The sequence below is a fragment of the Mchenga conophoros genome, linkage group LG2, assembly GCF_057382185.1.
Source record: "Mchenga conophoros isolate Kocher_MC1m ecotype Shallow Benthic linkage group LG2, M_conophoros_male_GT1.1, whole genome shotgun sequence".
Taxonomy (NCBI): domain Eukaryota; kingdom Metazoa; phylum Chordata; class Actinopteri; order Cichliformes; family Cichlidae; genus Mchenga; species Mchenga conophoros.
Window position 1 is genome coordinate 35775874 of NC_140527.1, and position 27502 is coordinate 35803375.

At 39.2% G+C, this 27502-nt stretch overlaps 1 protein-coding gene across 2 annotated transcripts; it reads left to right on the plus strand.

Moving 5' to 3' along the window:
* The first annotated feature begins 208 nt into the window (after positions 1-208).
* On the plus strand, positions 209-27403 carry arhgef6 (Rac/Cdc42 guanine nucleotide exchange factor (GEF) 6). 2 transcript variants are annotated; one of them, XM_085243607.1, is made up of 22 exons: positions 210-569; positions 1632-1715; positions 3406-3490; positions 6744-6859; positions 7649-7853; positions 9023-9075; positions 9453-9547; positions 9708-9803; positions 11409-11531; positions 13674-13812; positions 14093-14152; positions 16171-16317; positions 17215-17301; positions 17751-17832; positions 19196-19311; positions 19488-19667; positions 21855-21875; positions 23500-23593; positions 23882-23968; positions 24084-24183; positions 24444-24498; positions 24991-27403. In XM_085243607.1, exons 1-22 carry the CDS (start codon positions 405-407, stop codon positions 25111-25113), a joined length of 2313 nt encoding a protein of 770 aa, XP_085099733.1. In that variant the 5' UTR covers positions 210-404; the 3' UTR covers positions 25114-27403. The 2 variants fall into 2 exon arrangements, with proteins under 2 accessions (XP_085099742.1, XP_085099733.1); XM_085243616.1 differs by lacking the exon at positions 21855-21875 and having other exon boundaries at positions 209-569.
* Positions 27404-27502: the final 99 nt, after the last annotated feature.

Here is a 27502-nt window from a genome sequence, read left to right on the forward strand (position 1 = left end):
AAAAATTTGACCCAATTATGTTGAAGTTATTACTCTTTATTATATTAGACTTAAATAGTTGCCTCTTCTGAGTTATCAGTATGCAATTTGCATATATCGGTTTTCTGAGCCTTGCAGCATTTCAGTATGTAATATGATTGCCCTCTACTAGCATGTGCTACTTTGCAGAGGGGGAAGACGGGAAAAAAAAACTATTGTTGAGGTGCCTATTTGCCAGTAGGGGTGATCATCAGTTTTGCGTGTAGAAACACAGCGTCGTCGTTCCCCCACCTCTTTTTTTTTTTTTTTAACTTCTAGCAGAAGTGCGGATGTGAGTTGCATATTGATACGGAACAGGACGCCAGCTTTTTTCTTTTTTAAATTAAAAGCAATGCAGGCTTAGGCAATGGTCATTTCGTGGAGCTATGAATCCAGAGGAGCAGACTGTAACGTGGTTGATATCATTAGGAGTGCTTAGCTCGCCTAAAAAGAACATAGCGGATCCGGAGGAGTTTTTGAAAACCTCGCTCAAGGATGGAGTCGTCCTGTGCAAGCTCTCGGAGCGCCTCGTACCTGGCTTCACTCCCAAGGTGAGTTATTGATTTAAGCTAACTCGAGTCAACAAATGCCAAAAGATCCGTCGACGGTGAAAAGAAGGGAGGGGTTTGATTAAAGTGATACCGACGAGAACTTCTCCCTCCAGCAGGCCTTTGCGATTTTGTAGCTCACTGAACTCGAACCATGAAGTTTGAACAGCCGTCTGTGACCGTTTTGTGCGATAGGTGTCGCCTCAAAAACGACAACAACAGTTAGAGTTTCAGACTTGTGAATACACGATATGGTTTCCTGTGAAGCGACAGAAATGTTCCGCATTCTTGAGAGGTGCGAGTCAGTGTGGACACCCACCAAAACAGGGCAAATTGAGTAGCAAGTGTGCGCTAAACATTGCACATAGGCCGTACTGTCCAGAACAAACGGAGAGGTTCGCCACACTGTTTGTGTCCTTTTTTAAAGGTGATAAATTTTATCACAACTTGTGTTCACTGTTATAGATGGCAAAGTTGATAGTGATAAATAACAGTTGCAAAGACAGTTCGTCACTTCCTCCTGAGCGGCTGCTCTTCCCGGTGCGACCTCCCCTTTGAAGAAAAAAAAAAAAGAAAAGAAAAAAAAGCGCAAAGCGGCGACAACGCGAGCCCGAAACAAAATCGGAAGTAGTAACTTCTCCTTTGTATGGCAGACCGATCACCCTAGTTTTACATACATTCTCTGTGGCAGTACTACATTGGTCTCACGGGAACTGTTAGAAGTTTGCTTAAAAAAATACAAACGTCAGCTTTTTTTTCGTCGGTGGGGATTTTATTTTGAAACTGTAAAATGAGCGGAAGTTGCTTGAGTAAGGCTATTTTGACGGCGGTTTTGTGGTGGTAATGGTTATATATGCATGAAGGAGACGCAGGAAGAATCTACAGTTATTTTCTTAACTTTAGGTTGCCACAGTCGGATTGCGGCATCTCTCTTACTTACTGCGGGGCTCAGTGTGTACCGAAGTGATTTGTAGCTTTGGCCTTGAGCGTTTGATAAGTGTGTCAGATGCCTCTTTGACATACTAAGCCGAGGTATGTGTTTATATATTTATTTCGTGTACTCAGTATTGCCAGGACCCGAGAACTGAAGCAGACTGCATTTCCAACATCAAGGAGTTTTTAAAAGGATGCTCGTCCTTGAAAGTGGAGGTAAGTTATCTCAATGTGTGGTCTGTCAAGTTTTATATTCAGAGGCATGTTTTGTTGAAATACACTGAGCTCACTCTGCCGTTATCTCCTGTCTACTGCAAGATGTGAACACACTCTTGCTTGTGTTGTGATCTGCTTACCCTGCTGGCATATGCTTTCCCCTCACGTCCATGTGGAGTGAGACATATAAACAGACATGCTGTCACTCACTCCCACTAATCAGTCAGGAAGTGAAGTGCTGGCCCGCATGACTTCACTGTCTGTTTTCAAACTGGTACAACTTAGTTTTGAACAGCATTTACTTCCTTGTTAATAAATTTTCTCCTGCATGCACTCGTGACTTAATGGTTAGTTTTGCTGCAGGTCAAAAATCCCCAAAGCAGTGCTGTTTCGCTCAGTGCATTCCCTAATATTGAAAAGTGGTGTATCTTTTCCAGATGTTGGGAGGTTACTCTGTCTCTGTACCAGCCTGTTTGTTACCACCACACTGGACGTTAATGTCTCTTCCAGCTTTAAAAATAATATTTTTTGGTATTGAATTACAACGCTTGGTTTCTTTAAAATGGCCAATTGAGTCAGCAAGGCTGGCTGACTGCAAAGTCAAGTGGTTCAGTAGGTCTGCCCAGCTGGCTTGTTATGTCTGGGAGGTCCCCTTTGCTTTTATCCACCAACTGTGCCCTAGCCCATAATTAGACCTTTTGCAGCCAGCCAGTAGCTCATGGGCAGAAGTTTTTGGAGAGGCGCTATTAAATGTAGCAGCCAGGGGATGTCTGTGTGGCATTATGGCAAACCTCGCCCATCCTTTGGTCAGTGATGTGATCATGTTAAGAGGACTTTTCATCCCTTTTTGCTATAGCTGATAATGCCTGTTTGTCCTGTGACTGGAGAAAGCAGTAATTCTGCTTTCACTTCTGCTCCGAGATGCAGAAAGAGGAAGCATCAATTACTGTTGGGGCTCTCCAATATTTGTTCTGTGTTATTAACTCTACGTGAAGATTTATTTGCTCTGATTTTTACGCTCATAAATACATTTTCACTGAAACTACTGACCCCTGCCAAAACTTTTGTGAATGCTGGCAACAGTTATCGTGATGACCAACGGTTTGTTTTGCTTTTGGTGATGTAAAGCCAGTATTTGTAAAGGTAATGTTATGTTTTTTCCTTATCTTTTTTTCAACTTGTAGCGCAAGTCTTGTTAGTTACATCGACCCTAAGGCTCGTCCCACATTAAGCGATGTAATGATCACACTTAAAGATGTTGTACACGACTCATGATGCAGGTTATACTACTCAAACACTATATTTAAGATGTTTTATTTAAAATGTGAAACCTTATCCACTGGAGGAAAGAAGATAGCTGCCTGAGACTGACCGAGCAGCAGTGTGCGAGTGAGCATCTGTGTGTGCCTGCAACGCTGCCTGTTTTATTACAAACCGCTAAGACACAGAATATGGGTCATACTCAACATGTCAGTTTTTGTCTGTCTTGTTAGAGGCTTATTCAAATCCCTGTGTGCATTTCATTATGTGTGTCTCTTTCCATTGTTTGTGCAATAACCTGGAGTGAGTGTCTCTGTCTCTCTAGCTGTGGATGTATGCACTAAAAAAGCATTCCTACTCAGATCTATTTAATCAGAGGGGGAAGGGGAAGAAAAGATCTAATTTTGACCTTTTGAAATTTTCCATCCAGGTGTTTGAACCAGAGTGGTTATACACTGGTGACAATTTTGGCAAGGTCCTAAATACTTTGCTGGCAGTCAACTTTGCAACACAAGGTAAGAATTTACCTTCTTTCTGATCTTGAATGTTGGAGATTGTTAATGTTTCATCCTCACTGACAGCAGAAAAGGGCCATTAGTCTACATAAATTCTTCTAATGTTATGAAAAGAAAGAATTGGATGCTTTTTCGGTACACTCTATTGTCACTTGATTTAAATAATTCCTATAATAATGGAGCTGAGATAATGAAGCGAAAGCACGTGTAGCTTTATGTGAAAAGTAGTCCGGTAAGATGTCATGTCTTGTATATGTGTCCTGATGAGACTGGTGTTCTTCTGCCTTAATTTACCAGTTGTATCCACGGAGCCCTTCGATATCATGATTGGTTGTATTATAGGTGGGCAGCTGGCGTGACAGTTTGTGTTTGTGTCACGCTGTGTGCCATATTTACTCATGTGAATCCTTGGCCTAATACACCCCCCCAAAAAACACCCTGCTCTCTTTTTTTCTGTTTTCTTATGTAACTGAGTACTGTAGTGTTGCTTTCAGACACACATGCATCCCTTCCTCAAATGCATTTCTTCAGTAAGGACACAGCACAAAGTAGTGCGCATTGCAGCATTCCTACAGCAATTTGGGGCTAATTACTTTACTCAAGAGTCCCTGTTTGGGGCGACTGACGAGTTAATAACAATCTCGCTTCAGTATCCGGCTAACAGCTGTCGGAGAACCTTAGAATTATTCAGTCAGCAACTTTTAGAACAAGTCTGCCACCTCTGTATGCTTTGTTACACATGTTATTGAGAACATGCATGTGTTAATGTCCAGTCTTTTTTTGTTTTGTTTTTATAGTAATGCGTCTGAACTGATACACTTAAATACAGTTAACACAACTGCACCATCATCAAGTTTTGGGCCATTTCCTTCAACTTCATTTGGCTTATTTGATTTTGTTCTCTGTGAATTGATGTGAATTTGCTGTCTGTAATTTGTTATATCAAGTTATTCAGCATAGTGGTTTGAGGACATACATACATACATAGTGATGAAAAAATTGTTCACTCGAGAAAGCCACTTTCTTTTCTCCATTGTGTTACAAAGATGTTTTTCTACTTAAGTCGTTCCCTTTACTTCTCAGCGCCAACAGCTTGAGGACATGTTGTGTCCTATTCAGCTTTTTCCAGTCCCCAAAGACCCTCAACCTTATTCTCAGCTACAGTTTGATGATTGTTCAGGACAGAGGCATTCAGCCTGCACTAGCTCGATTATTTTGTCAGTTAGTTCATGAACAAAGTCAGTACATTGTGCTGCTAATTTGCTGCCCTGTGATGTAAATGCATTTTTTTTACCGTTAAGTTTTGGACTCATTGTGGCTTCACTGTGGTCCATCGAGAACGCTGTTCCACGCAGTCATGAATGTTGCAAAAACAAGGTGGTTTAAGGATATGAAGGTTTTCTGAAATCATTTATTTTCTGATACTTTCAGACGAGGTAATTTTACATCAGTTGTTGCAAAGTATCTTTTGGCAAAAAAATACAAATTTTGAGGCGATCCTTGATTTCATAGTTGACATTAGGTTCAAAAAGTGGTCATGTGGGGATTATAACCACCTAAGGCAGATGTTACTTGGACATCATCGTTGTTCCCAGTGATGAAGCGATGCCGGTGTCTCAGAATTACAGAATATTTTAGGAATAGAGCAGAGGCTCCTGGCCCAACTTCACCTACTTCCGCGGTGCAGAAAAGATCATACATGCTGAACAGGTTGAAGCTTGAGCAGTACTTGTTGTGTCAAGAACAACTTTTTTTGTGTGGCTGACTCTTTTAGGCTTTTGGCCTTGATCACATTATTGTTCACCTGGAAAAATCAGATGCTTTGTTCATTTCTCGTGACCATCCCCAACCCCTACCTTCCTTTGGTGGAATATTAACACTTTCAAGGAGTTTCTTTTTGGATGACCAGAGTCTTGAATGCACTTAAACAAAAGCAGGATGCATGCCACTGTGTAAAATGTGGAACAGAAGCGTCTCTCAGTGCTCAGATGTAATTGATATGCAAATGTTTTACAGGCTAGCAATGCCCAGCAGCTGTTCTTCCATCCTTGTATTTGAGCTTGACTTGAAGTTGATTATTTAGTTGATATTGAATACAAGTGGTCCTCTGTATTATTGCTTTATGTCCTCTTCTGAGGTCAGCTCCTGTCGTTTGTGTTCCTGCGCCCAGAGTTTGTGTTTGTTTAGATTAACTGCTTTGAATATTGTATGCATATTGAAGTAACAGTGGCAGCCACAGAGCTTAGCTGACAGACGGGCTTGTTAGGCTTCTCTGTGTGTGACGAGTGGCATGCAGACTCCATGAGCCCCACCTGCCACTGCCTTCAGTGCCATTTTCCTCATATTTCTTAGGCTTTAGTGTGTGGCACCCGGACATATTTGCATATGGAAAATAATAGTGAATCGGTAGCCTTTTCCCTTCAAAAGATGTTATGCAGTTTACGTAAAAAGCGTCACATTTTCTTCCTGCTAGTGAAAGTGCACTTAAGCGCTCGCCAGTTTTATAGCCTCAAAGCTGAACTCTTTATTTGATCTGAATTTGAGGTTACAAAGGCTAAATAGTCCCCTCACTTTATTTTCCATTCTTCTCTGATTTTTTTCCTAAAGGATTAGATGGTGGATTTGGCTAGCATCCAGTTGGCATTTGATAGGCAGTCTTCAGTAAGTGTTTCTGCTTGTTAGCTTAGAAGAGGTTTGCAGTACCACCATGTGTCACTTTTCAAGTCAATACTGACAACAAAATTGATACCTCGGTCAGCCCATTTCTAGAGCTGCAGTCATGCTGTGGGACAACTGGCAGCTACTGACCCTAAATCACAGTTCCTCTGCTGCAGTGGCTCAGCGATGACAGCCTAGAGGGGTTCGGTGTCAGCAACATAAACTTGAGCTTGATTTTCTCTTCAAGCAGACATATTTGCTGGACTGAATGCCCACTTGGATATACGTACATTTGTTTTTGTTTTTTTTTTTAAGTTGCTTTGTGATTTTTCAGCTGCTTGATCTTTTTTTGGAACAGTGTGTCAGTTTTGGCTAAATCACATTATTCTGTGAGAAACTCTAAATTTGTGGACCGTGTGCGTTCAATGTCCTGGGGCTGCACAAAGCGATGGGCCACGCTCTTGAATTATCATCAGGCTGACAGCCCATGGAAGTATGTGTACCTGCATGAACTGTGTGCACGAGAGAGTCATAATTTTAAACATAAAGGTAACTGACGTATGAGGCTTTGTATTTCCTGTGTGTGTGCTTGTAGATTGTGCTGCTGAGAGATGTCCTCAGTCCGGTACCCCCTCTCCTAGTCAGGCGTCTTCACACACGCTGTCTTCTGCCAAATCCAAAGGCTCTCTGCGGAGACAATCCAAATCAGTGGTACAGTCTCACTTTTTTTTTTGTTATTTATACAAATATATTGTTTGCAGCTCATATAGTGGATGTTTAGCACAGATGACAGCACCCATCATACTAAAGAAATAATTACATAAAGCGAGAAAATAAAGATGGTGTGGAAATTTCATTATACATTTACTTTACATGTAGCTAATTGTCCGTTTGTTTTGCATTATTTAGTTAGGTGGTTACTTTAAAAAGTATTAGTAGTATTCTCATTGTCCATTTCTCTGCCCACATTTGTGGTTGGATTGTACTATTACCTCCTGGCGAAATAACCTCCTGCCAGACACAGTCACAGTCAGCAAGCGTGTTATGTATCAAGCGCATCTTGACCAGTCAGTCGCAGAGGAGGGGTGTGGGGACAGGCACACTCATAAAGGTATTTGAAGGCTTGTAACTGGTTTAAACTAACTGCAAGCAACATCGCTACATCGGCGTATGAGTTTAGTCAGAGTGTATATTTTTATTAATGCCTACCATGAAGTGTAGATGAATCATTGTATTGGCAGATGTACTTGATTCATTCTGTGGCTGTGTGGCTGGGTCCTTGGCTGCTAATGGTACAATTTTAACAATAATCACAAAACGCAGAAATATAAAATTAGAGCCGTAGATTTCTTGATTAAATTTTTTAAGACAAATTTTGAAATAACAACTGAATTGTTTGAAAACAAACCAGCCATTTGTCAGGTACCTGAAACGTATAATCGAAACCTGCTGATGCATTTGGATGTCTTGCTTTCGGGCTGTGACGACCTTTCTCAACAGGAAATGTCTGAGAACGGTGGAGGTGGGCAGCTGATGGTAAAGGCTCGCTTCAACTTCAAGCAGAACAATGAGGATGAGCTGTCATTCAATAAAGGTGAAGTGATCCTTGTGACACGCCAGGAGGAGGGAGGATGGTGGGAGGGCACGCTCAACGGCAAAACGGGCTGGTTTCCAAGTAACTACGTCCGGGAGATCAAACCCTGTGGTGAGTTTCGCTGCTCTGTCTGGACCGTGAAATTACTTTTTCCAGAGATGTAGCCGTATAATGGTGTTATGAGTTTGTTATTTTGGGACAAAATGCAAAAATGAAATTTTTCTTGGTTTCTGTAATTTGCATTTAGTGCTGTGTTACACTTCCTTGCTGTAGACAGCTGTCACCTTCTTTTTCGTTGCCAGTCATCCCATTCTGCTAAACTTTTTTTTTTTCTTTCAAAGTTAGCCTTAACATTTACTTAGACTCAAGATAAATTGATTCATATGTTAACTATCAGAACATTTTACACAAATATCTTGTGCTAAAATAATAACGAGAAATGAAATGTTATATCCAAAAGATCAACCGTTTCACCATATTCTTCTGCAAACGCACTTTTCTGGCCATTCAGCACTATAGTGCAGGAAGAGAAGTTGAGATTATGACCATATTTGGCATATCTGAAAGTGTCCTGATGGTATTGTATTGGCATTGTTATTTTTCTTTTTTCAGAAACACTGTGATAGAATAGCGCAGTTACACAAAAGCTGACAATATATACCACAAAGTATTTGATATGATTTGCAACTGGTCTGCATTGGTGCATCATATCTTTATTCTCTTCCCCCTCCTGCCCCCCCCCCCCCCCCCCCCTTTCTTAAATAGATAACTATCATATCTGATATCATATCTCACAGTACAATAATATTGAATGGGTGCATTGTTGTATTTTGTCATGTTTCTCAGGTCTTTGTCTGAATTTCTACGAACATTATTGCTAAGGATTGTCTTATTGCATTGGAGTCACACTGGGTTAAATATGTACACTTGGGTTTTAAGGGGTATTTATTATTTTCTTCTTTTTTTGGGTTGTATGGAAGCCCCAAACGCAATTTCATTGTTCTTGACAATGACAATAAAATAAATACTATACTATACTATACATCTTAGAATAAATATGGAAATACGAGGGGGAAAAATCTGTCTTGGAAGTTAGACAAAGAGGTTGTAGTTTATGTATTTAAGTATTTAATGGCAACTTCTTTTTTTTAATAGGACATATATAATTATTTCCCCCTTCTTCCCCTCAAAATATATAAATGCATTTAATATCTTTTTTGATGGTTATAATCAAGTAATTCTATGAAGCTTAAAAATCCTTATTGCTTTTCTCTCTATAGAAAAACCATTGTCACCTAAAGGAACTCAGCTGACTAAGAACTACTACAGTGTGGTAAGTAGGAGCTATGCAGGACAATGAGTTCGTTTTCTTTGTAAGACTTTGGTTAAAAGGTATTTTATGCAGAGCTTATCTTAATATTTGGGAATAGTAAATGTTGTATCTTAGATGTTTAATGGAGTTAAAGTCAGAATGTACATTTTCTTGGTGCTGATGGATGTTAATCATTGATCGAAAGTGATTTACTTCACCAGAATAAATTAAGATCTGGAAGGTTATGGGATTCAGCTTCAACTTTGTGCGTCTTTTTGAATACTGCCAGTCAGACTTTCTTTAGGTTTTAGTTTGTTTAGTTTTTTAATATTTGTGTCATTGATTTCGTTTGTGTGTGTGAGATGTTAAATATTCTGCTCACTGTGCTGCTTCTCCAGGTGGTACAGGACATCTTAGAACACGAGCGAGAGTTTCTCAAAGAATTACAAACAGTGTTGAACTGTTACCTACGACCCCTGCAATCCAGTGACAAGTAAGGGCAATAAAACAGCAGATGTGACAGGATCATGATAGGATAAAAAGCTGCATGCATTTATTACAACTGTGCTTAATGTGAGAAATGTTTACATGTGTGCCAGTATTTTTGAATTTGTCGAAATTGCAGTGAATTCTAAAATAACTTCTGTGTTTAGGCTCAGCAGTGCAGACAGTGCCACCTTGTGTGGAAATCTGGAGGATATCAATAGCTTCCAGCAGGGACTTTGTTTGGCTTTGGAGGAATGTACTAAGTAAGTAATTCTGGATGCAGATGTGTGAAAAAGTCTTTCATTGGTTACATTTAACTACTTTTACACCACTCTTAGTAAAGAGCAACATTTGGACCACAATGGACCCTACTCCTGTGATTGCTCTGTAAAACATAGCGAAACACATCTGTAAAACATTACTAGTTAAAAGTTTCATCTCATTCCTTACGCTGCACAAACATACTTGATAATATTTTTGCAATCACTTCCTTCCTCCCAGACATCTCTTCCTATTTATTTCTTTCTGGTACAAATATCATCTTGAAACTGAGCTGATAAAGTGTTTGAAATGGGTCACAGCTACTTATTGCACACACATATTTGAAAAATTCCTTTTGATTTGTTTATGCACTGGTGGTGAAGAAGTTTTAGAGCCGCATAGATTGTGCAGTCCAAACACCTCTGAAATATTTCTAATGAAATAAGTTGGGCTTAATGCTTTAATCTTATATTTACAGACTTAAACCACCTCTAATTTGTTTATAATTTACTGCGAAAACGGAAGATAGAGGTGGTGATACACTGAAATGTGGAAAGTAGTCTTTAGGAATAGTTCTCCAGGCTTCTTGGAGGAGATTCGAGGCTCTTCTTTGGATGTTGCTCTATAAAGAGGACAGAAAAGATGACAGCTGGCGATGCATTTGGGGTAATGCTCAAGGAATGAAGCTAAACCATGGCCGAGCGTCCGCCATGATTTACATATGGCTCTGGACACTCACTGTTGTGTCTTTCCTTTGTAAATAAGGACAATTTCAACCAAAAATTTCAAATTTGGATTCCTTCAGACCTGTTGTCACTGATTTTCAGTTCAGTTCTTGTGGAATTTGGTATACCTCAGACTTTTCTGCTCGTTTCCCTTTCTTAAAAATTGCTTCTTGATAGCCACTCTTCTCAACTGAAGGTCCAGGTGTATCTCCCAGATGTTGTCAGGTCTTTGTCGGATTTTTTCCCGTTTCTTAAGGACATGGTTTTCAGATTGAGTTCATGTTCTGTAGATGTTTGCGTGTGGGGGTTTTTTTGTTTTTGTTTGTTTTGTTTTTTAAACACTTTTGTCATTCAAAAGTACAGTTTCCTCTAATTTCATAAGGACACACTGTACACTATGCTGAGATATACCAAGTTTTCAGCTAATACTGTAGCTCTTTGGGTATTGCCCTGTTGTTGTAAAAATGCTATTTTATGTGTATCAACTCCATCATCTTTGGTATTTTTCATAGATTCAGCAAGAAACTAGAACAAGTGAAGTGTGCTTGCGACAGGCTGCTAGTCGATAAAATAGCATTTTAACTTGTTATTTACCAACCTGTCTGTGTCGTAGAGACGATGCTGGTTCAGTCCTTGAGTTAGTTGCCTCTGAGTGAAAAAACAGCCAGTGTCCAAAGAAACACTTTGACATAATTTCTGAAAGCCTGGAGAGCTATCGCTAAAATTAAACAAAATTAGGGAAAAAACAGATGCTCGCTTCTTTTATTTTATTTATTGTGCCATCTTTTGTTTCTGTGTCTTTCTTTTCTTTAACAACGATCCTGCTTTCCCCCCCGCTCTTTTCACCTCTCTGACTTTGGCTCTGTTTCTCTGACTTTGCAGGGTCCCAGAGGGACAGCAGCGAGTGGCGGCCTGCTATCTAAACCTAATGTGTCAGATCAAGGCTTTGTACCTGGCTTACTGTTCCAGCCACCCTTCAGCTGTCTGCATCCTCACCGACCACAGGTCAGCCCCCCTGCACACAAAACACCAGAGTCAGCCATGTAGAGACATGCCAGAGAGAAGTCTCGCCTTTTAATTTCAAAGCGAAAAGAAACCAGTGGTGAAGATTTGTAACCAATCCTCTCCAATGATTGAATTTTGATTATTTTAGCTAAACATTGTTTTGCATTTTTAATAAATGTTAGTGGCATTCCTTAGACAATAATATATCCCATGAAACCCCTTTTAAAAAGCCAAAAGTTGACCTAAAGCTGAATGAAATACTTTCCTGGGGAAAACTAAACAAATTTCTGCAGGTGACAGTTGTTTTTATTTCTTTTGCCTTTTTTCTTTAAGTACTGCATAGTTTGACATCTCCAAGGCCCAGCAAATTATGTAGTTTTTGCAGTCAAAGAAGGGAATATCCTAGGTTTAATATAATCTGTCATTGTTTGGATATGAATGCTGTGCTGTCTTAAACTGACCTTTGAAGTGCACTCTAAAGTTGAAGTTTGATACAGTAAAGCTCCTTCACCTCTTTTTTTCCATATGGGTTAATATGATATGGGAGAAAATAATATGTGGTTTGTTTATGTTTAATTTCTGGGGGCACTGCGCACCATTTTAATGATCTCATGCCGTTTTACTTTGAGCCACAAGGTGTCAGTAAAGGTAAAGAAGTGTTTGTGTCAAACGTGCGTGTTGTCTCCTGATGTTTCTGGGAGTTCAGTTGCTACAAAAATTCATTATTCTTATTGAGTAAGGGCTTCTCTTATGTGTATAGTAATAATAATGAAAGTTCCATGATGCAGTTTAAACAGTACCGCCTTGGGTAATGTTAAGGCGTCTAGTCTATTTCTGCACTGCGAGCTGAAGATTAAGTTGAATTACACACAGGAAGTCAACTGTTGACAGGATACTGTGTATAGCGTTGTGGTTATGGGGACAGGCGCACAGAGCGCTTTTCACAGTAAGCACATTTGCATTTCAGTTGCAGGAGCCTTTTTTGTCACATTCTCATTTACCCTTTTGTACCAGTTAGTGCTGCTGCAGATTTATGTTTTGGATCGTGGAAACTCATGAATGACGATCTCTTCAAACCACGTTTGAAGCGATCATGTTGCAGCTAACGACGTAGATTTGCACCAAACCAATGTTGACCTGATTTGCACTGTCTGTGAAATATTTGACCATCAAAGATGGTGCATGTGAAAATCTCACATGCACCACAAATGTGATACACTTGGGTTACTGTTTTTCCGCAGTGCGATCGGCTCGCTTTGCTGTAACAAATAAATGGCAGTGTGCGGTAATATGTTGTTACTTTTGATTTCATCAATATACCATCACAAAACATGAACATAATACAAATATTACATTTAAAAAAAAAAATCTAAATATATGATGACTACCACAGCTCAAAAAATTGTAGCATATAGAAACCTGTTACCAGGCAAAAATATAGCTTAACTTTTATTTATACTTATTTCTTTATTTCTCTATTTAAGGAAACAGGAAGAGGTGCTGTTGTCCGAGGTTGTCGTTTGCATTTCCAATCGAGTTGCTGATCTCGTTAACAACCGAATAGCGTGACAATTAATATACTCAAAGCTTATCACATGGTGTTGTTTTATGAGGATACTCCTATTGTTTCTCAGCAGTGTTTCCACTGTTTAGTGTAGATTTCTGAACTCTGTCGAGTCATTTGTCACTTTAATGAAACATGGATGTATTTGTGTTAAAATGACTAATTCTTTGAGCTTTTCTGCACACTTTGTTTCATTTTACTGGTGGGACAGTTCTATGAAAGTGAGAGCTTTTGATAATGTGGTTAATGTGTGTTGTATATGGTAACGTTGTGTTATTAAAAATACAAAATTTCACTCCTACGTTTTGCAGTTCAGCACAGCAAGAAATACATGGTTATGTTATAATTTTAAAGCCTATCTTACAATTTATAATATAGTAAAAATGAAGGTTTATATAATAATTTATAAATACCTGGCTTACAGCTTGCATGCAATCTAGACTCAAAAACTTGTGATTTTTCTTGTTACCCGTAATCTTTGATTTTTCGTCCCCCCCCGTACTTCATCCCTGGACACACTCCCCCCCCCCCCCCAAAATAAAATATTGCCTATAAATTGTGTGTGTGTGTTTTCTTAGTGAGGAACTTGAGAAGTTCATGGAGAGTCATGGAGCAAGTACTGGAGGAGTCATGACCCTGACCACCAGCCTCAGTAAGCCCTTCATGAGGCTTGAAAAATACCCTACCCTGCTACAGGAGCTAGAGAGACATGTGGAGGTAAAGGAGAGAGCATAGACATATAAAAAGCATACTGAAATTATATACAAGTATAAATACAATATTTTTTTACTGTTTTATTCACTTGCTTTACTTACAGAAGCTAAACTATCATTAAAGTTACACTATGTATTTTCATAAATTAAACAACTTGCATTAAATGATTTTTTTTCAGTCCTTGAATTCCCTTTGTGTTGCACAGTATACCTGTATGTGCTCTTGTATTCCTTTAGGATAAAGACTGTTATGTTTAAACCTGTAATGTTCATTTGCACCGCAGGAAGCCCACCCTGACTACACTGACATTGTAAAGGCAACAGCGGCGTTTAGGAGCCTTTTGGTAAGTCAGAAGGATCGAAGTGAACTTGCAGAGGAAGCCTGGATAATGTCATGACAGACTTTGAAGCTCCTGGATTTCCTCCTTACAGGACCTTGCTACCTTACCACCCTTACTATCCAAAAAAATACATTTTGCATAAAATTAATAATATGGATTATATTTATTAAAATGTCATTTTTTCCCAGAATAATAATCTTGAATAGTAATTAATTGTCATCAATACATCAATACTTAACATTTAACAGCACATTGCACATACATTGCACATCAACTATTTAAGTCAATCGTAGTATGTTTTAGTGAAATTAATGTACTGTAGGATTTATGAGTACATTTTCAACCTTTTTAGTCATTATAAAGCACTCATTAATCCTTTAGTGTGGCGGTCCCCAACCTTTTTTGCGCCACGGACCGGTTTATGTCTGACAATATTTTCACGGACCGGCCTTTAAGGTGTCGCGGATAAATACAACAAAATAAAACCAGTACCGGTAGCAAAAAATTATTTTATTCATAACACACGGGAAAAGACCCAGGAAAACCAAGTTAACGATAAAAACGATAAAAAACCCTGAAAACCATAAATTTAACACCCGAGCCTCAACCTGGTACCAAACGACTCATGGACCGTTACCAGTCTGTGGCCCAGGGGTTGGGACCACTGCTTAAGTGTGCTAGTGTTAATAGTGCCCAGCAGTAGTAATTATAGTGAGGTCTTGCCTGCACGTTATTCGCCAATTTAGGTTTCGCTAAGGCAGTTAATGACAAATGCATAAATCTGCAGTTTTTTCAAGGTGTAATCCATTTACTAAGAATAGCTGAATAATTGGTGAAGTCATTTCAGTAGCTGTGTGCTTCAGCGTCGGATCTTGGTGTAAAGAGTAGGCAGTTTTATAAAATAATGAAAACTGTATTCTGAGTTAAAAAAGCTCGATACAGTTATTTGGAAACTAACACTTGTGGTTTCTTTTGAACAAAAACAGATCAGCTGCAGATAATAGGGAGTGACTGCTTATGTTACAGTGCAATCTTCTGTAATGAGGCTTATACAAAGTAAAGCTTATTATCCTTACATATTGTTATTAAACAGGACTTGGATGGTAACTGAGGGAAAATGGTTACTAGTTGTAGAAAATGGTGATGCATAAAAGCCATTGTGCTGCTAATACGCACGCTAATAAGGAACTAGTTAATGGTGGAAATGACGCTCTTGGTAAATAATGTTATCACGCTTTCAATTTCGTGTTTACATGTTTTCATTTCATTCGACAGTGTAGTTTAGCACAATTCCTCATAATCAAACAGAGCTCTGATAGGGGGGAAAAAACCAGAAACAATGCAGTGATCCTTTTTTTCTGCTTTAAGTTGAGTGATCGTATTGTTCCTAAGGTGGGTGGGAACTGAAATGCCATCTTAAAAGAGCTGGATTAGAAACGAGCAACCGCACTATACCTGAGCGAACGCCACCCTGAGACACAAATTCCCCGGTATTGCTTTGACTTCCTCATAAGAGCAGATAAAGTGACTCACTCGTTTCTTCTACACAGGAAACTGGGGAAACAAAAAAAGGCATCACTTATCACTCTCCGTTGTAATTTGCAAGTCTGACGTTTCTTTGTGTGTTTTGAGTGTGGTTAGGATCTCTGGTACTTTAGAAATGCTATGCTAATTTACAGTGCTCTTTAAAAAAACAAACAAAAAAACACCCTAATTTTTGATTGACGTGCAGTGGAAAGTGATAATGTTGCATTGTCACTTTTTTCTGCTTGAAGAGGGAGAACCCCTGCACAGCACCTGAAAAATGTACTACTTTATGTTGCATGCTAGTTTTTATGCCTTTTGCGTACATGGCAATGGTTACATTTTCAAAGCCATATCCACAGGGGGGAGAGATTATCTTGTTGCTTGTTACTCAGTAGTAATAAAAGGCAAGAAAAAAGGGTCCAGAAAAATATCAGATTTATTTTCACCAGCATGTTGCATAGTTTTGTAATCTTGTGTGTGCTTGTGTGCTTAAGACACAGTGCCAGGATCTGCGGAAGCGCAAGAACCTGGAGCTGCAGATCTTGTCAGAACCTGTGCGGGGCTGGGAGGGAGAAAGCATGAAGAGTCTTGGTCAAGTGGCCTACACGTCCCTGGTCCATGTGAGAAATGGCTGCAGTGAGGTGAGAGATATGAGGTTTTCCTAAATGAGAAAAAGCTCATTCAGCCAAACTATAGTGGAACTGCTGCAATAATACTAAATACAAAATATCCTTTTGTCAGTTTAGAATATGTGTACAATCAGAGGTTTGGTAGTATTTTCCCATTTCTGAAAGCCAGTCCTTGTGGCATTTAAGAAAAATCATATCAGTTAATTAATTAAGCTGCCTGGCTCCTTTACAGCTCTCTCATAACAACAAATAGTTGTTGTTAATTAAAAGATAATTTATCTGTAGTACATTTTTCTCTTTTCCTGTTGAGATCCAGCAGTGTAGCAATCTTTAAAACAAACTAAGTTTCTAGTTTTCAGGAACTGTAGGTGCGGAAATCTGTTCCCCTTTGTTGCTAAATTATTACCCCCCTCAAGTATGAGAACTGAAACCTAAGTAGGCCATAGGCAGACCCAAAAGCCGTCTCCTCTTTCATGTGTGGTTTCTGTGTAGGGGTCGATTCGTAGTCCGTGGTTGGAAGAAAGCCCAAGATACACATTTGGATTCACCCCCCCCTTCTTTTTTTTTTTTTTTTTAATCACTGCCAACTGCTTTCCAACCAGCATAACAATTACCATATTTGTTTCATAGCTCATTTGAATTTCCATTCATATAACAAGCAAGTGTTTTCCCAAACTGGCCTGCTGCAACCAGAGCTAAAATATGCTCACTTTTTTTTGTCACATTAGGAGGGAAACCTGAAACGGCTTGCTTCTTGCAAAGAAGTGCAATGAATCACTTTGGTTTACCTTGAATAACTCAAGAAAAAGAACACCAAAAAAAACATAACCGATCAATGTTGTTGTTGAAAATGCATTTTCCAACCTTCACAATAGGTTTGCAAAAATAATTACTGTGTCTCTCTTTTAGGAAAAAGAGGAGCGTTACCTTATGCTTTTCCCGAATGTGTTAGTAATGCTGTCTGCCAGTCCCCGGATGAGTGGCTTTATTTATCAGGTATGTCGTTTACCTCCCATCTAGAGAAACGCTTTGAAAACGCGCACAAACTTGTGGCTGATTTAGTGTTTAGTCAAACTTAATGTATTCAGTCAGCTGCAAACAGCAGCCTATGCAATAAATAAATAGAGTATTAAATATAAATCCTAAATATGCACAGTTTTCCTTTTTCATTCTATTCCATCAGTTGTGGAAACACTGTCTAAAGCATGAAGTAGATACTATCTTAGAATAAATTGAAGAAAGATTTGAAGTTGCTCAGTTTCAACATTTTCTTTATATATACATGTTACATATGTGTTTCATTAAACGTCAGTTGTCCCTAATGTTATCCAGTCCTGATTTTCCTTGATTAACCTTTTTTTTTCTGGTCACGACATACACAGTACTGCATCTTTTAGTTTGTTTACACTTGAGTGTTCCTCTCTCTTTGGTTTTCCTCCATTCAGGGAAGACTGCCTCTAACAGGTACCACAGTAACGAGGCACGCGGAAGAAGGAGACATTTCCCACTTTGCCTTTGACATCACAGGTTTGCATCTAAAATCCAACCAGCCATCCCTCCATTTCCTTCCACTTATCCTGTTTTGAAATCTCAAATTTTAGGACAAAAATAAAGAGAAAAAAAAGATTTGAGAGGACAGTGATATTGTTCTTACATAATAATAAACTATTTGACCAACCAATTCATTGAATTGTTTAACATTTAACATTTGAAGTGATTCAGGAAAACACTTTTCCTCTGTAAAGTATTCATGCTTTCATTAGTTCATTGTGTTTGTACAAAGCAGGGTTTTTGTCCGTGTGACAAAAAATTAGCCCAATGGTGAAGTCAGTCTGGCCTCCTTTAAAAAAAAGCCATACATCCAAAGCTGGAATGCATCCATCCATCCATTATTCCACTCTTCTTTTTCTTTTTCTTTTTTAAAGAAAGCTGTTTTCTGTATAACGATGTGAAATGTTATAAATGTGATTGTTTGTAAATGTGAAACCTCATATTTTCAGTGGCTTGACTTCCAATATTAGAACCATAAGGTTTTTCAAAACATGCTTTGATTATTGCTAAAATATAAAGTATGGGTGGTACTGCTCTGGCTGTGACATACGTTGGTCTCATGAATCGTACAGTTGTGGTCAGAAGTTTACATACACTCATCATGGACGTGAATGTCATGGTAATTTGGGGCATTAGATGATTTCTGTGAATTGTTCTTTATCCTGGGTGGAATGATTATTTAGCATAAACCTTTAATTACTTTAAAAGAAAGAATAATTGTACAATTTTTAATTTATTTTAGATTTTCTCCAATCCGAACAGGGGCAAAAATATACATACACCCCTACTAATATTTGGTTAAATGTCCTTTACCAAGTTTCTCAGTGCACCTTGATGCTACCACCACCATGCTTGACAGTTGGTAACTACAGTTGGTACATACCTCTTATCATTGTGGCCGAATAATGCAATCGTTTTCCCATCATACCATAAAACTTTGATCCAGAAGACATTTGGCTTGTTCATGTGGGTAGCAGTGGAAATTGTAGTCGCTGCCCAGAAAAAAACGTCGGTTTTTCCAGGCAGCGCTTTCTTTTCTAGGTTGGCACCCTTTCAGTCCATGGCGATATAAAGAGTTCCCTGTTCATGGCAGGCCTGAGCATTGGTGGTTCCTGGGCTGTTCCTGAAGACCCCACCTGAGACTGACAGTCTGGGTCTTTCTCCCGACCTTGGCGACTTTGTAAATCAGCAGTTCTCCTTAGAGCTTCACTGAGTCACTTAACCTTTCTCATTGTTCTGAGGACATTCATGCCCATCATGAGTCTATGTAAACGCTGTATGTAACACCTGTGATGGAAAGCAGCTCTTCATTTATTGCGTGTTGTCTTATTTGCTGCAGGAAGCATGATTGAACGCATTACAGTGTTCTGCAGCAGTGCCCAGGAGTTACAGGAATGGCTAGAGCACCTTCAACCTTTTACCAAAGGCGGAAGCCCTGCCAGCACCATTTCAAAGGTTAGGACAGAGACAGACACACGTATACATAAATTCAAAACAGTACCAAAAGTGAATCCTACACAGTTCCCAGGTGTGAAAACCAAAAAGTGACAAACGGCAGACTCATGTTTCACCACACATGCACAGTAATTCTCAAGTATTTGCTTTGCTTCCTTTTGTCTGGTTCAATGCAGAACGCAGATGGTAAACCAGTGAGCATGATCAGCGCCACCACTCACCCACATCACCAGGGCAGCTTCAGCAGCGTCAGTCGTGGCCCCCTGGAACCACCAAAGATTAGCAAGCCCTGGTCTCTCAGCTGTCTGCGGCCCGCACCTCCCCTCAAACCTTCAGCTGCTCTGGGCTACAAAGAGGTAGAAAGTTGCACAAACAAGCCCACACCAGTCTCTTAGTATCAGTCATTCGATACATTGCCAGAAAACTGTACCAATAGCAGAAGTCCCCTTCCTCTGCTTGCCCACCGCTGTATCCGTGTTTGTTGGTAACTTGTCAAGTCTTACAGTGATGTGTTTTAGCTTAAGCCTTCCATTACATCACGCACTAAATGCTAATGAAATTCGAGCCATAAAAACTAGACACGTAATAAATATTAAAAAACAAATAAAGCACACGAACTTTAAATAAACTAAATATAAACATTCGGCTTATACACACGAGAGAGCTCAGTAGTCTCCATTTTTGTCTGGTATGTTACATTTTTCAGATGTACAAACTAAAATTGAAGCACAAAGTAGAGGTGTGCGTGTATGAGTTATGGTCCATGTTTGTAAGTTAACTTTCATTTTATGAAAAATTCCTACAATTAATAGGACGGAGAAAATTGTTTGAGATTACAAACATGTGTGAAATCCTCGCTTTACTGTGCACTTCACCGGATGCTGTTTTTGGAGGCACTGGGTTCACTTCAGTTAGTTTTAAAAGACATAGAGTATTATCTTGACTTAGAGTTATAGATTCATTCATTTATTTATTATTTTACTAGTAAAGCATCATATGGGTTAAATCAAAGCATCCTGTCCTCCACTCTAGTGTCAGCACTAATTATGGCTCAAATAAGATAAGATAAGATAAGATAAGATAAGATAACCTTTATTAGTCCCACACGTGGGAAATTTGTTTTGTCACAGCAGGAAGTGGACAGTGCAAAAGTTATGACGCAAAAATTAGAATACAATAAGAATAAATACAGTACACAGCTGTACAGAATAGAATAAAATAATATACTATATACAGTAGAATAAAATAGAATAAAAATATACAATAAGATAAAAATAGAATACGAATACTATATACAACTGAGTAAAAATACAACGATGCCAGAAAATGTCACCGGACACAGGAAGTACTGAGGTGTTGCAATACTAAAGTGTTCCAAACAGCTGCTTCTTTGTTCTCATTCAACTAGTTAACATATACACATCTGTTATTTGGGAATTTAGCTCTGTTTTTTTAATTTTTTTTATTATTAATTTAAAATTGATGGACCAGAAGAGATGTGGGACTCTCTTCTGAATTGAGACTCCTACTAAGATTATTGCAATTGGATAAAGTAGTTGATCGGTCTTATCTGAATACTACTTTTTGTGAGACATAGCGAACTTATATTTTGGTAATATGTTGTTCTAAATAATCATTTAGTGGTTATAGACTGACACCATTAATCGAAGGAACTGTGGTATTGCTATGCAGTAACTCACATTAATGCTGTTCATCAGCGCAACAAAATATGGTTTGGAGCGTACAGCTTAAAGGTATGTGGTCACAGGCTCTGAAAATGTGGTAATGGCTGTGACATTAACAGTGCAGGGTGTGAGTTAGCTAAAGTGGCCTTTCAAAGGCAAGCAGCGAGCATCATTTTAGCTTTAGTTGCAAGAAGGGGAACAAAATTGAAACTACTGAAATTGTTCCTGAAATATGGGCAGTCCAGGTGTTGTTCTGAGGAAATATTTTCCAGTAATGGCAGCAAGGTCACCAAGGGTGCCTGGCATTTAAGAATGATGACTGCATCAGTGGTTATGAGCTACTTGTCTATGAGCGATGTGATGTTTACGGTGTGGTCTTATGTGGGTGGTGTACGCTTTTCACAAAAGTATCAAGTCAGCAGTTTTAAAAGTTTCAGTTAGACTTGACTCTGGTAATGTGTTGAATAGATATCAGTGTATCACATGTGATATCTGCAAACTAACATGTGTCTTGTTTAATAGCTTGTATTTTAAATATGTGTTTATGCCTTCTTGACAACAAACTTGAAGACGGGAGCAAGCAGCATGCTTGCAGCCATCTGGGTCTATTTATCTTATAGAGATTGCATGCACATGTCCTGAATGCATTGCTGGCTTTCTGTCAGTTTTCTCTTTTCTTTATACGTCTCTCTTTATACGAAACCAAAATCACCCTATTCTGCACAGACGAAGAATAGGTGAATGGCAGACGGGTTTTTAAAAATGTTCATCGTTAACTCTCACTAGCGCATCCTCCTCTCATTGTATTTTTCATGCACATTTTCCCCTTTCTCTCTTTCTCCATTCTGCCTTCTGTAGAGGATGTCTTATATCATGAAGGTAAGGTTAGACCTCACTGTGTTTCTATTCTCTGTGTGTGGGAGGATGTGGGCTCAGAAAGGTGGGATGGGGTTGCCTGTGTGTGTGTGTGTGTGTGTGTGTGTGTGTGTGTGTGTGTGTGTGTGTGTTTTATCTCCAGTGTTGAGCTAGCATGTCATTGCTCTCTCTGCATCACCCCTCTCTTGCTATCATCTGTTAGTTTCCTGTTTCTGTGGTGCCGCAAACCTGCTATTTGTCTTCTAGTCGTCATGTACGGCATCAGCTATCTTTTGAAATCCTTCTCTGAAGGAGCAATAGAAGAAAATTGTACTAGGGAAGCTATTTTTGGACTTGTAGGCACAGAGCATATTGAGTTCTACAGTCATTCAGCCATGAATATGTTTCCACATTTAAATTATCAGCAGACTAAGTATGCTTTTATGGCTTAGATGACATCCCACTTCATTGAAGTTCAATTTCATTTAATGGAAAACCTGGTGGAAGGAAACTATGTTCTTCATGCATAATGATATAGTGTTTTTTTGTTTTTGATCCAGACAGGTGCACAAGTTTAAACACCAACTTCTAAATGAGCGGAAAAGCTCAGCTTAGTCAGTCAGATCAAGCAGTTGTTTAACACGTTAGCCAAAATAGCTTCTTATACATATACTTCATAACCTTTTACGTGTGAGGTCATTCTGCGCTTGAGTAATTGCCGAGTTGCTAATGGAACAGCACCTGAATCTACCTTTCCTTCAACTTTGGGAAATGACTTCCCCACACACAAAACCAATATAGGGAAACAACCTTTACACCGTGCACCTGCATTATTGTAAGTCCTGTGGCCTCTTCAGTGGTTTCAAAAGACAGGTGGTGACAATCAGGAGTCACTCCGTCCTCCTGATTCTTATGAGAAAATCGTTTCAGCGAAGTTTAGGGATGTCCCATGAATCAACTGTTTCCAGTTGCGTGTTCGACCAACTTTTCAGTTCCAGCCAAGGACACGGGGCAAATGACATCATAAGATGTTCTCAAGTCATTTTGCAGCACCTGTATGTAATGGTACAAGTACATCACCCTCACCGTGACTTAGGAATCGTTTTTAACACGTTAATTAGTCATCAAAGCGCAACTTTTCATGTGTTTAGTGAAACCATCATTTTGACCCCAAAGTCAGCAGCTCATAAAACCACATGGTTTAAATCATTTAGATAAGATCCTTTCTCATGGTTTTCTAATTGATGCAGACCACAGATAAAGCTTTTATATTGAAAGTATTTTTCTTCTGCCTTTGCTGCAGTGGGATGTGGGTAAAGATGTAGATTTAAAAAAAAGGTGATGAAATAAGTCATAGTATTTATTATTTTTTTTGTAAAACTCTGGTAGGCAAGGTACATATTAACACAGATCACTGGCTAATTTGGTCTTGGTCATCATTACATGCTTGCTGCTGTGTTTGTTGATGGACTTCTGTGTGTGGTGTATGTGTGTTTACTGATGTTTATTCACATGGGATGCACATCCCTTTAAGCTTGCATTCTGGTTGGTTTGGACCACTGGCTTTCAGAAGTGTGTTGCTCTGTGTGTGTAGGAGGAGGGATTTTGTGTACAGAGATGTACTTAGTTTATTGTCGACCACCTCCAGGATACCAGCAAGAGCCCACGACCTATGAGGTTCTTGCCAGGAAATAGGAGGAAAGAGCGCAAGACCTCTGATGATGACATTCACATGAGAAAAAGTAAGTGTCTTGCTTTATATTAGGGAATGGGAGGTGTAAAGCATTGCTCAAAACAAGCTTTTAAACAAGAAGTTATGTTCTTTTAATGATGTTGCTCAGAAATAATGTAACATATATGGTTTAGAAATCACTAGAGCAGACTTGGGGCTTCTGCAGCGCTGCTTTATCTTAAAATGAACAATGAAGAAGAGCACACACAGAACAAACCTCTTACCTTACACCTCTAATGTCATTTGCATTCATTTCAGCAGAGTGCTGTGTAATAATGGCAATCTCTGGTTTTTACAGGTACAGTTGCTCTAGAGGAGGATGCTCAGATTCTGAGGGTAATTGAGGCATATTGCACGGGAGCCAGCCTGCATCAGAGCACCACGGGTGTGTATTTGCAGAATGATGTGGATGAATTGCGTCTGTAGTGCCTTTTTAGAGTTATGCTCTAATGATTTTAGCTTTATCATTATTTTGTGTGTGTGTGTGTGTGTTTATACAGCGGTACGGAAAGAGTGTGTTCCTCAGGTGCTCCTGCCAGAGGAAGAGAAGATCATTGTGGAGGAAATGAAGAGCAACGGGCAGACGGTTATTGAGGAAAAGTAAGAATAGTATTACTTAGTACTCTTTTTATGTGTATTCAGATGTGCTTTTTTTTGCAGATAGATTCAGAGTTTTGATGTTAATCCCATTTAACCTGTTGAGATGCTGTCTATCAACCGTATATGTGTGGGTATAGATGTACATACATATGTGTTTGAAGTGCAAAATAATTAGCTTTCTTTGAGATGGAGAGGGTGTTTAAAGCGTGCATATCATATCTTGAAGTATGACACAAACACTATACTACCCTTTTTTTCAGGAGTCTGGTTGATGCCGTGTACGCTTTAAAGGATGAGGTTCATGAGCTTAAAAAGGTGAGTGAGATTGGAGATCACTAATGCAAGAATGTAGGTTGTCTAGGGGAAGCAGTCACTCTGTTTCCTTTCCTGATTGCTTTTCTCTTTTGTGTATCAGATTGAGTTTGTTTGGTCATTTGGACATATATAATCAGTCACTTTCAGCGTTTAATTCTGGTAATGAAATCATTTCGTTTTTTCCAACTGAAGTTCTGCTCCATGTGTGGGGAGGTGGGGCTTTTACGCATACATGGTGAAACCGAGAGCAGACGAGATGAAAGAAATGAGTGCAAACACTCAAGCACGAAGGAGACTCTCATGTTCAAAAATTGACTGCTCGCTATTTAGACGTATATCCTCAATAAAATATTGAAAGGTTTGGTGTTTTGGGGTGGTGTTTGGCAGTGAGTAAGAAGTGAACTGAATTGAAATGTCCTCAAAAATTGTGAAACGCATGCTTGAAAGGCTCTGATATATCTTAACTTTGTTATTTTACACAATGTGTGGCAGGAGAATAAGTGGATGAAGCAGTTTCTGGAGGAGGAGCAGAAGTCTCGCAAGGAGCTTGAGAGACTTGTACGTAAACTGGCTAAGCAGAAGAACGATTGTGGCTGGGATGACGGCGCCCACTGAGCACAACCATCCAATCATCAGCATTCGTTTGTGGCTGTGCATGTATGTGTCAACATTTCTGCAACAACGCTTGCGGGGGGGCAGAAAGCGTCAGACGTGTGTGTGTGTGTGTGCACGTGCGTGCACGAGTGTGTATTTGTGTATCTATGTTGTGTTATCACATTTCAATCACACAGAGCAGGACTTGGACTTGCTCTCAGGGGTTCTGGAGCTCGATTTCTTTCTTCCTGACCTAGACGAGACTGTACACGTGCTTCTTTCTGAAGCAGCTCAGCTGAACCAAGATGAAACAAGCAATCCCCCCCCCCCTTGGTGACTGGCACTGTGAACACTCCCCAGCAAATGGAAGAATTTCAGACAAGGACAGAGAGAGTTTGCCACCATTTCTTTTGCTTCATTTGGAAATAGAAAAGGAGTATGAAGCCATTAATTTTAATGGGTGTTCTCTTGCATGCACCTCTGTTATCACGGGGACTGATTTTATTCTTTTCACTTTGTCATTGTTGTATTTTATTTGGCGTAAGGGTCCCTATGGGGAAAATAGTTTTTGTTTTGTTTTTTGGGGGGGGGGAGAATCTCTCTTTTGTATGTGTGATTTGTTTTTTGTGTGTGTATTATTCTAGACATTCGCATTACACATTTCCAGGCTGCTTTTTAGGCAAACAATCAGGTTAGCTCATCTTCGTAATCTTAGTTTTAAAACGGAGCCCGTCATCGTTTATTTAAAAACTGCATGAATGTACATGTATCAGTGTGAATTCTGCATCACAAATGTGATAATCGAGAAATTCAGATATATAGTCCAAAGCTATCAGGGATGCAGCTGCATATTAAAATAGAAAAGATCTTACTATGTATCTTTTATTATACAAGAGTACACAAATAATAACAAAGATGTTACCCTTACTCTTCGTACTGAAATATATCCAAGAATCCTTTTAACATATAAATTGCATAGCTATTTATTGTTCACCCAAGCATTTCATTGTGGTGTTGGCTTTTTAGATATCGTTCTGCTGCCTTTATGTCTGTCTTCGAATAAACTACACTGATATGTACAGGCAGGAAAAAAAAATCCCCCGGCTTTAAGCTGAGGGAAAATAAATTTTTTTTTGTATCACATAGGAGGAAAGATTACTTTCGTAAAAGAGCACGCCTTGAGAATTTAGATGTTTTTGTTTTGCAGCTTCTATGGTATCCTTGTGGGTTCCTGTTGAGCTGATGGAGAGAGGAAATGGAGACGATTTGTCGGTGTAGAGTAAAGCTCAGCTATTTGTTGGGTTTTTTTGGTTTTTTTTAAGTGCCTCCTGAAGGGGTGAATAAACTAAATATTGCATAGTGAAATATCATGGGTGGTGTGCTGTAATAAATGGCTCAAGCTCTTAGTGTGTCTAAAAAGAAAACAGCCTCTTGAGGACTCTCAACGGTACATTTCCTTATGTGGTTTTAGCGTGTGCACCGTCAACACTGTTTCCTTATCTTACTGCACTGCAGAGAGGCAGTAGATGCTTCTGAAATGCAATAAGTGACTGCTTTACTAACTGACCCTCTGGGTTGGTCCCAGCATGGTGGGCCCAAGTTGGAGAAATTGCAATAAAAAAATACAATTTATTGACCAAAAAAAGTTCAAGTTAAGTATTCATTATATTTCATTTTCCTTTATTTAATGAAGTCTCTTGATGGTGATCAAATTTAAACTTATTAAAAATGAAAATGTATCCTATCGTATTACTGTATGTGAAGTGCTGTTCGCATAGATCTCGTGCGCCTCTTTACAGAGACTGAAGCACTGTGTATGATACAGGGCAGCACTGGTACATCAGTAACAGGGTCACGGTCTAGCTTGAGCATGGCTGCGGGGTCATGCCTGCTCAGGTGCTGAAGCTGACCTGTATTATTTGAATTGGGACACTGATAGCATCTAGATTTTATCCGGCATTACTGCTGCTTCCTGTACAGATGTGTGAGTCCGTCTCGTCACGTTCGCTGCTGAGAGTAACATTACCGCTCTTTCTGTAAAAACTGCTCTCATAAGCACCGCATACTGTAGTTTCAAATTCCCAATAGTCTCAGTGAGTACTTACTGGTGGAAAGGGGTTGAAATCCAATTTTTAACCCGTTTATCTGAAATCTTTTCTCCAGACCACTGTGTGTTTTTGTTTTTGAAAGACTGTTCTATGCAATTATTGTTGTTGCAAGTATTGTAATGCTTTTTTTTTTTTTCTAGATACCCTGTACTTTATGTTTGGTATGATCATTCTTTTATTAAAACTTTAATATAATACGTGGAGCTCAGCATTTGGTATTGATTTATCCAAGTGAGTAACGGAAAACTCCTTAAGATTTCTACTAACGGCACGAACAGCGTTCCTTCATTCACACTGGAAAT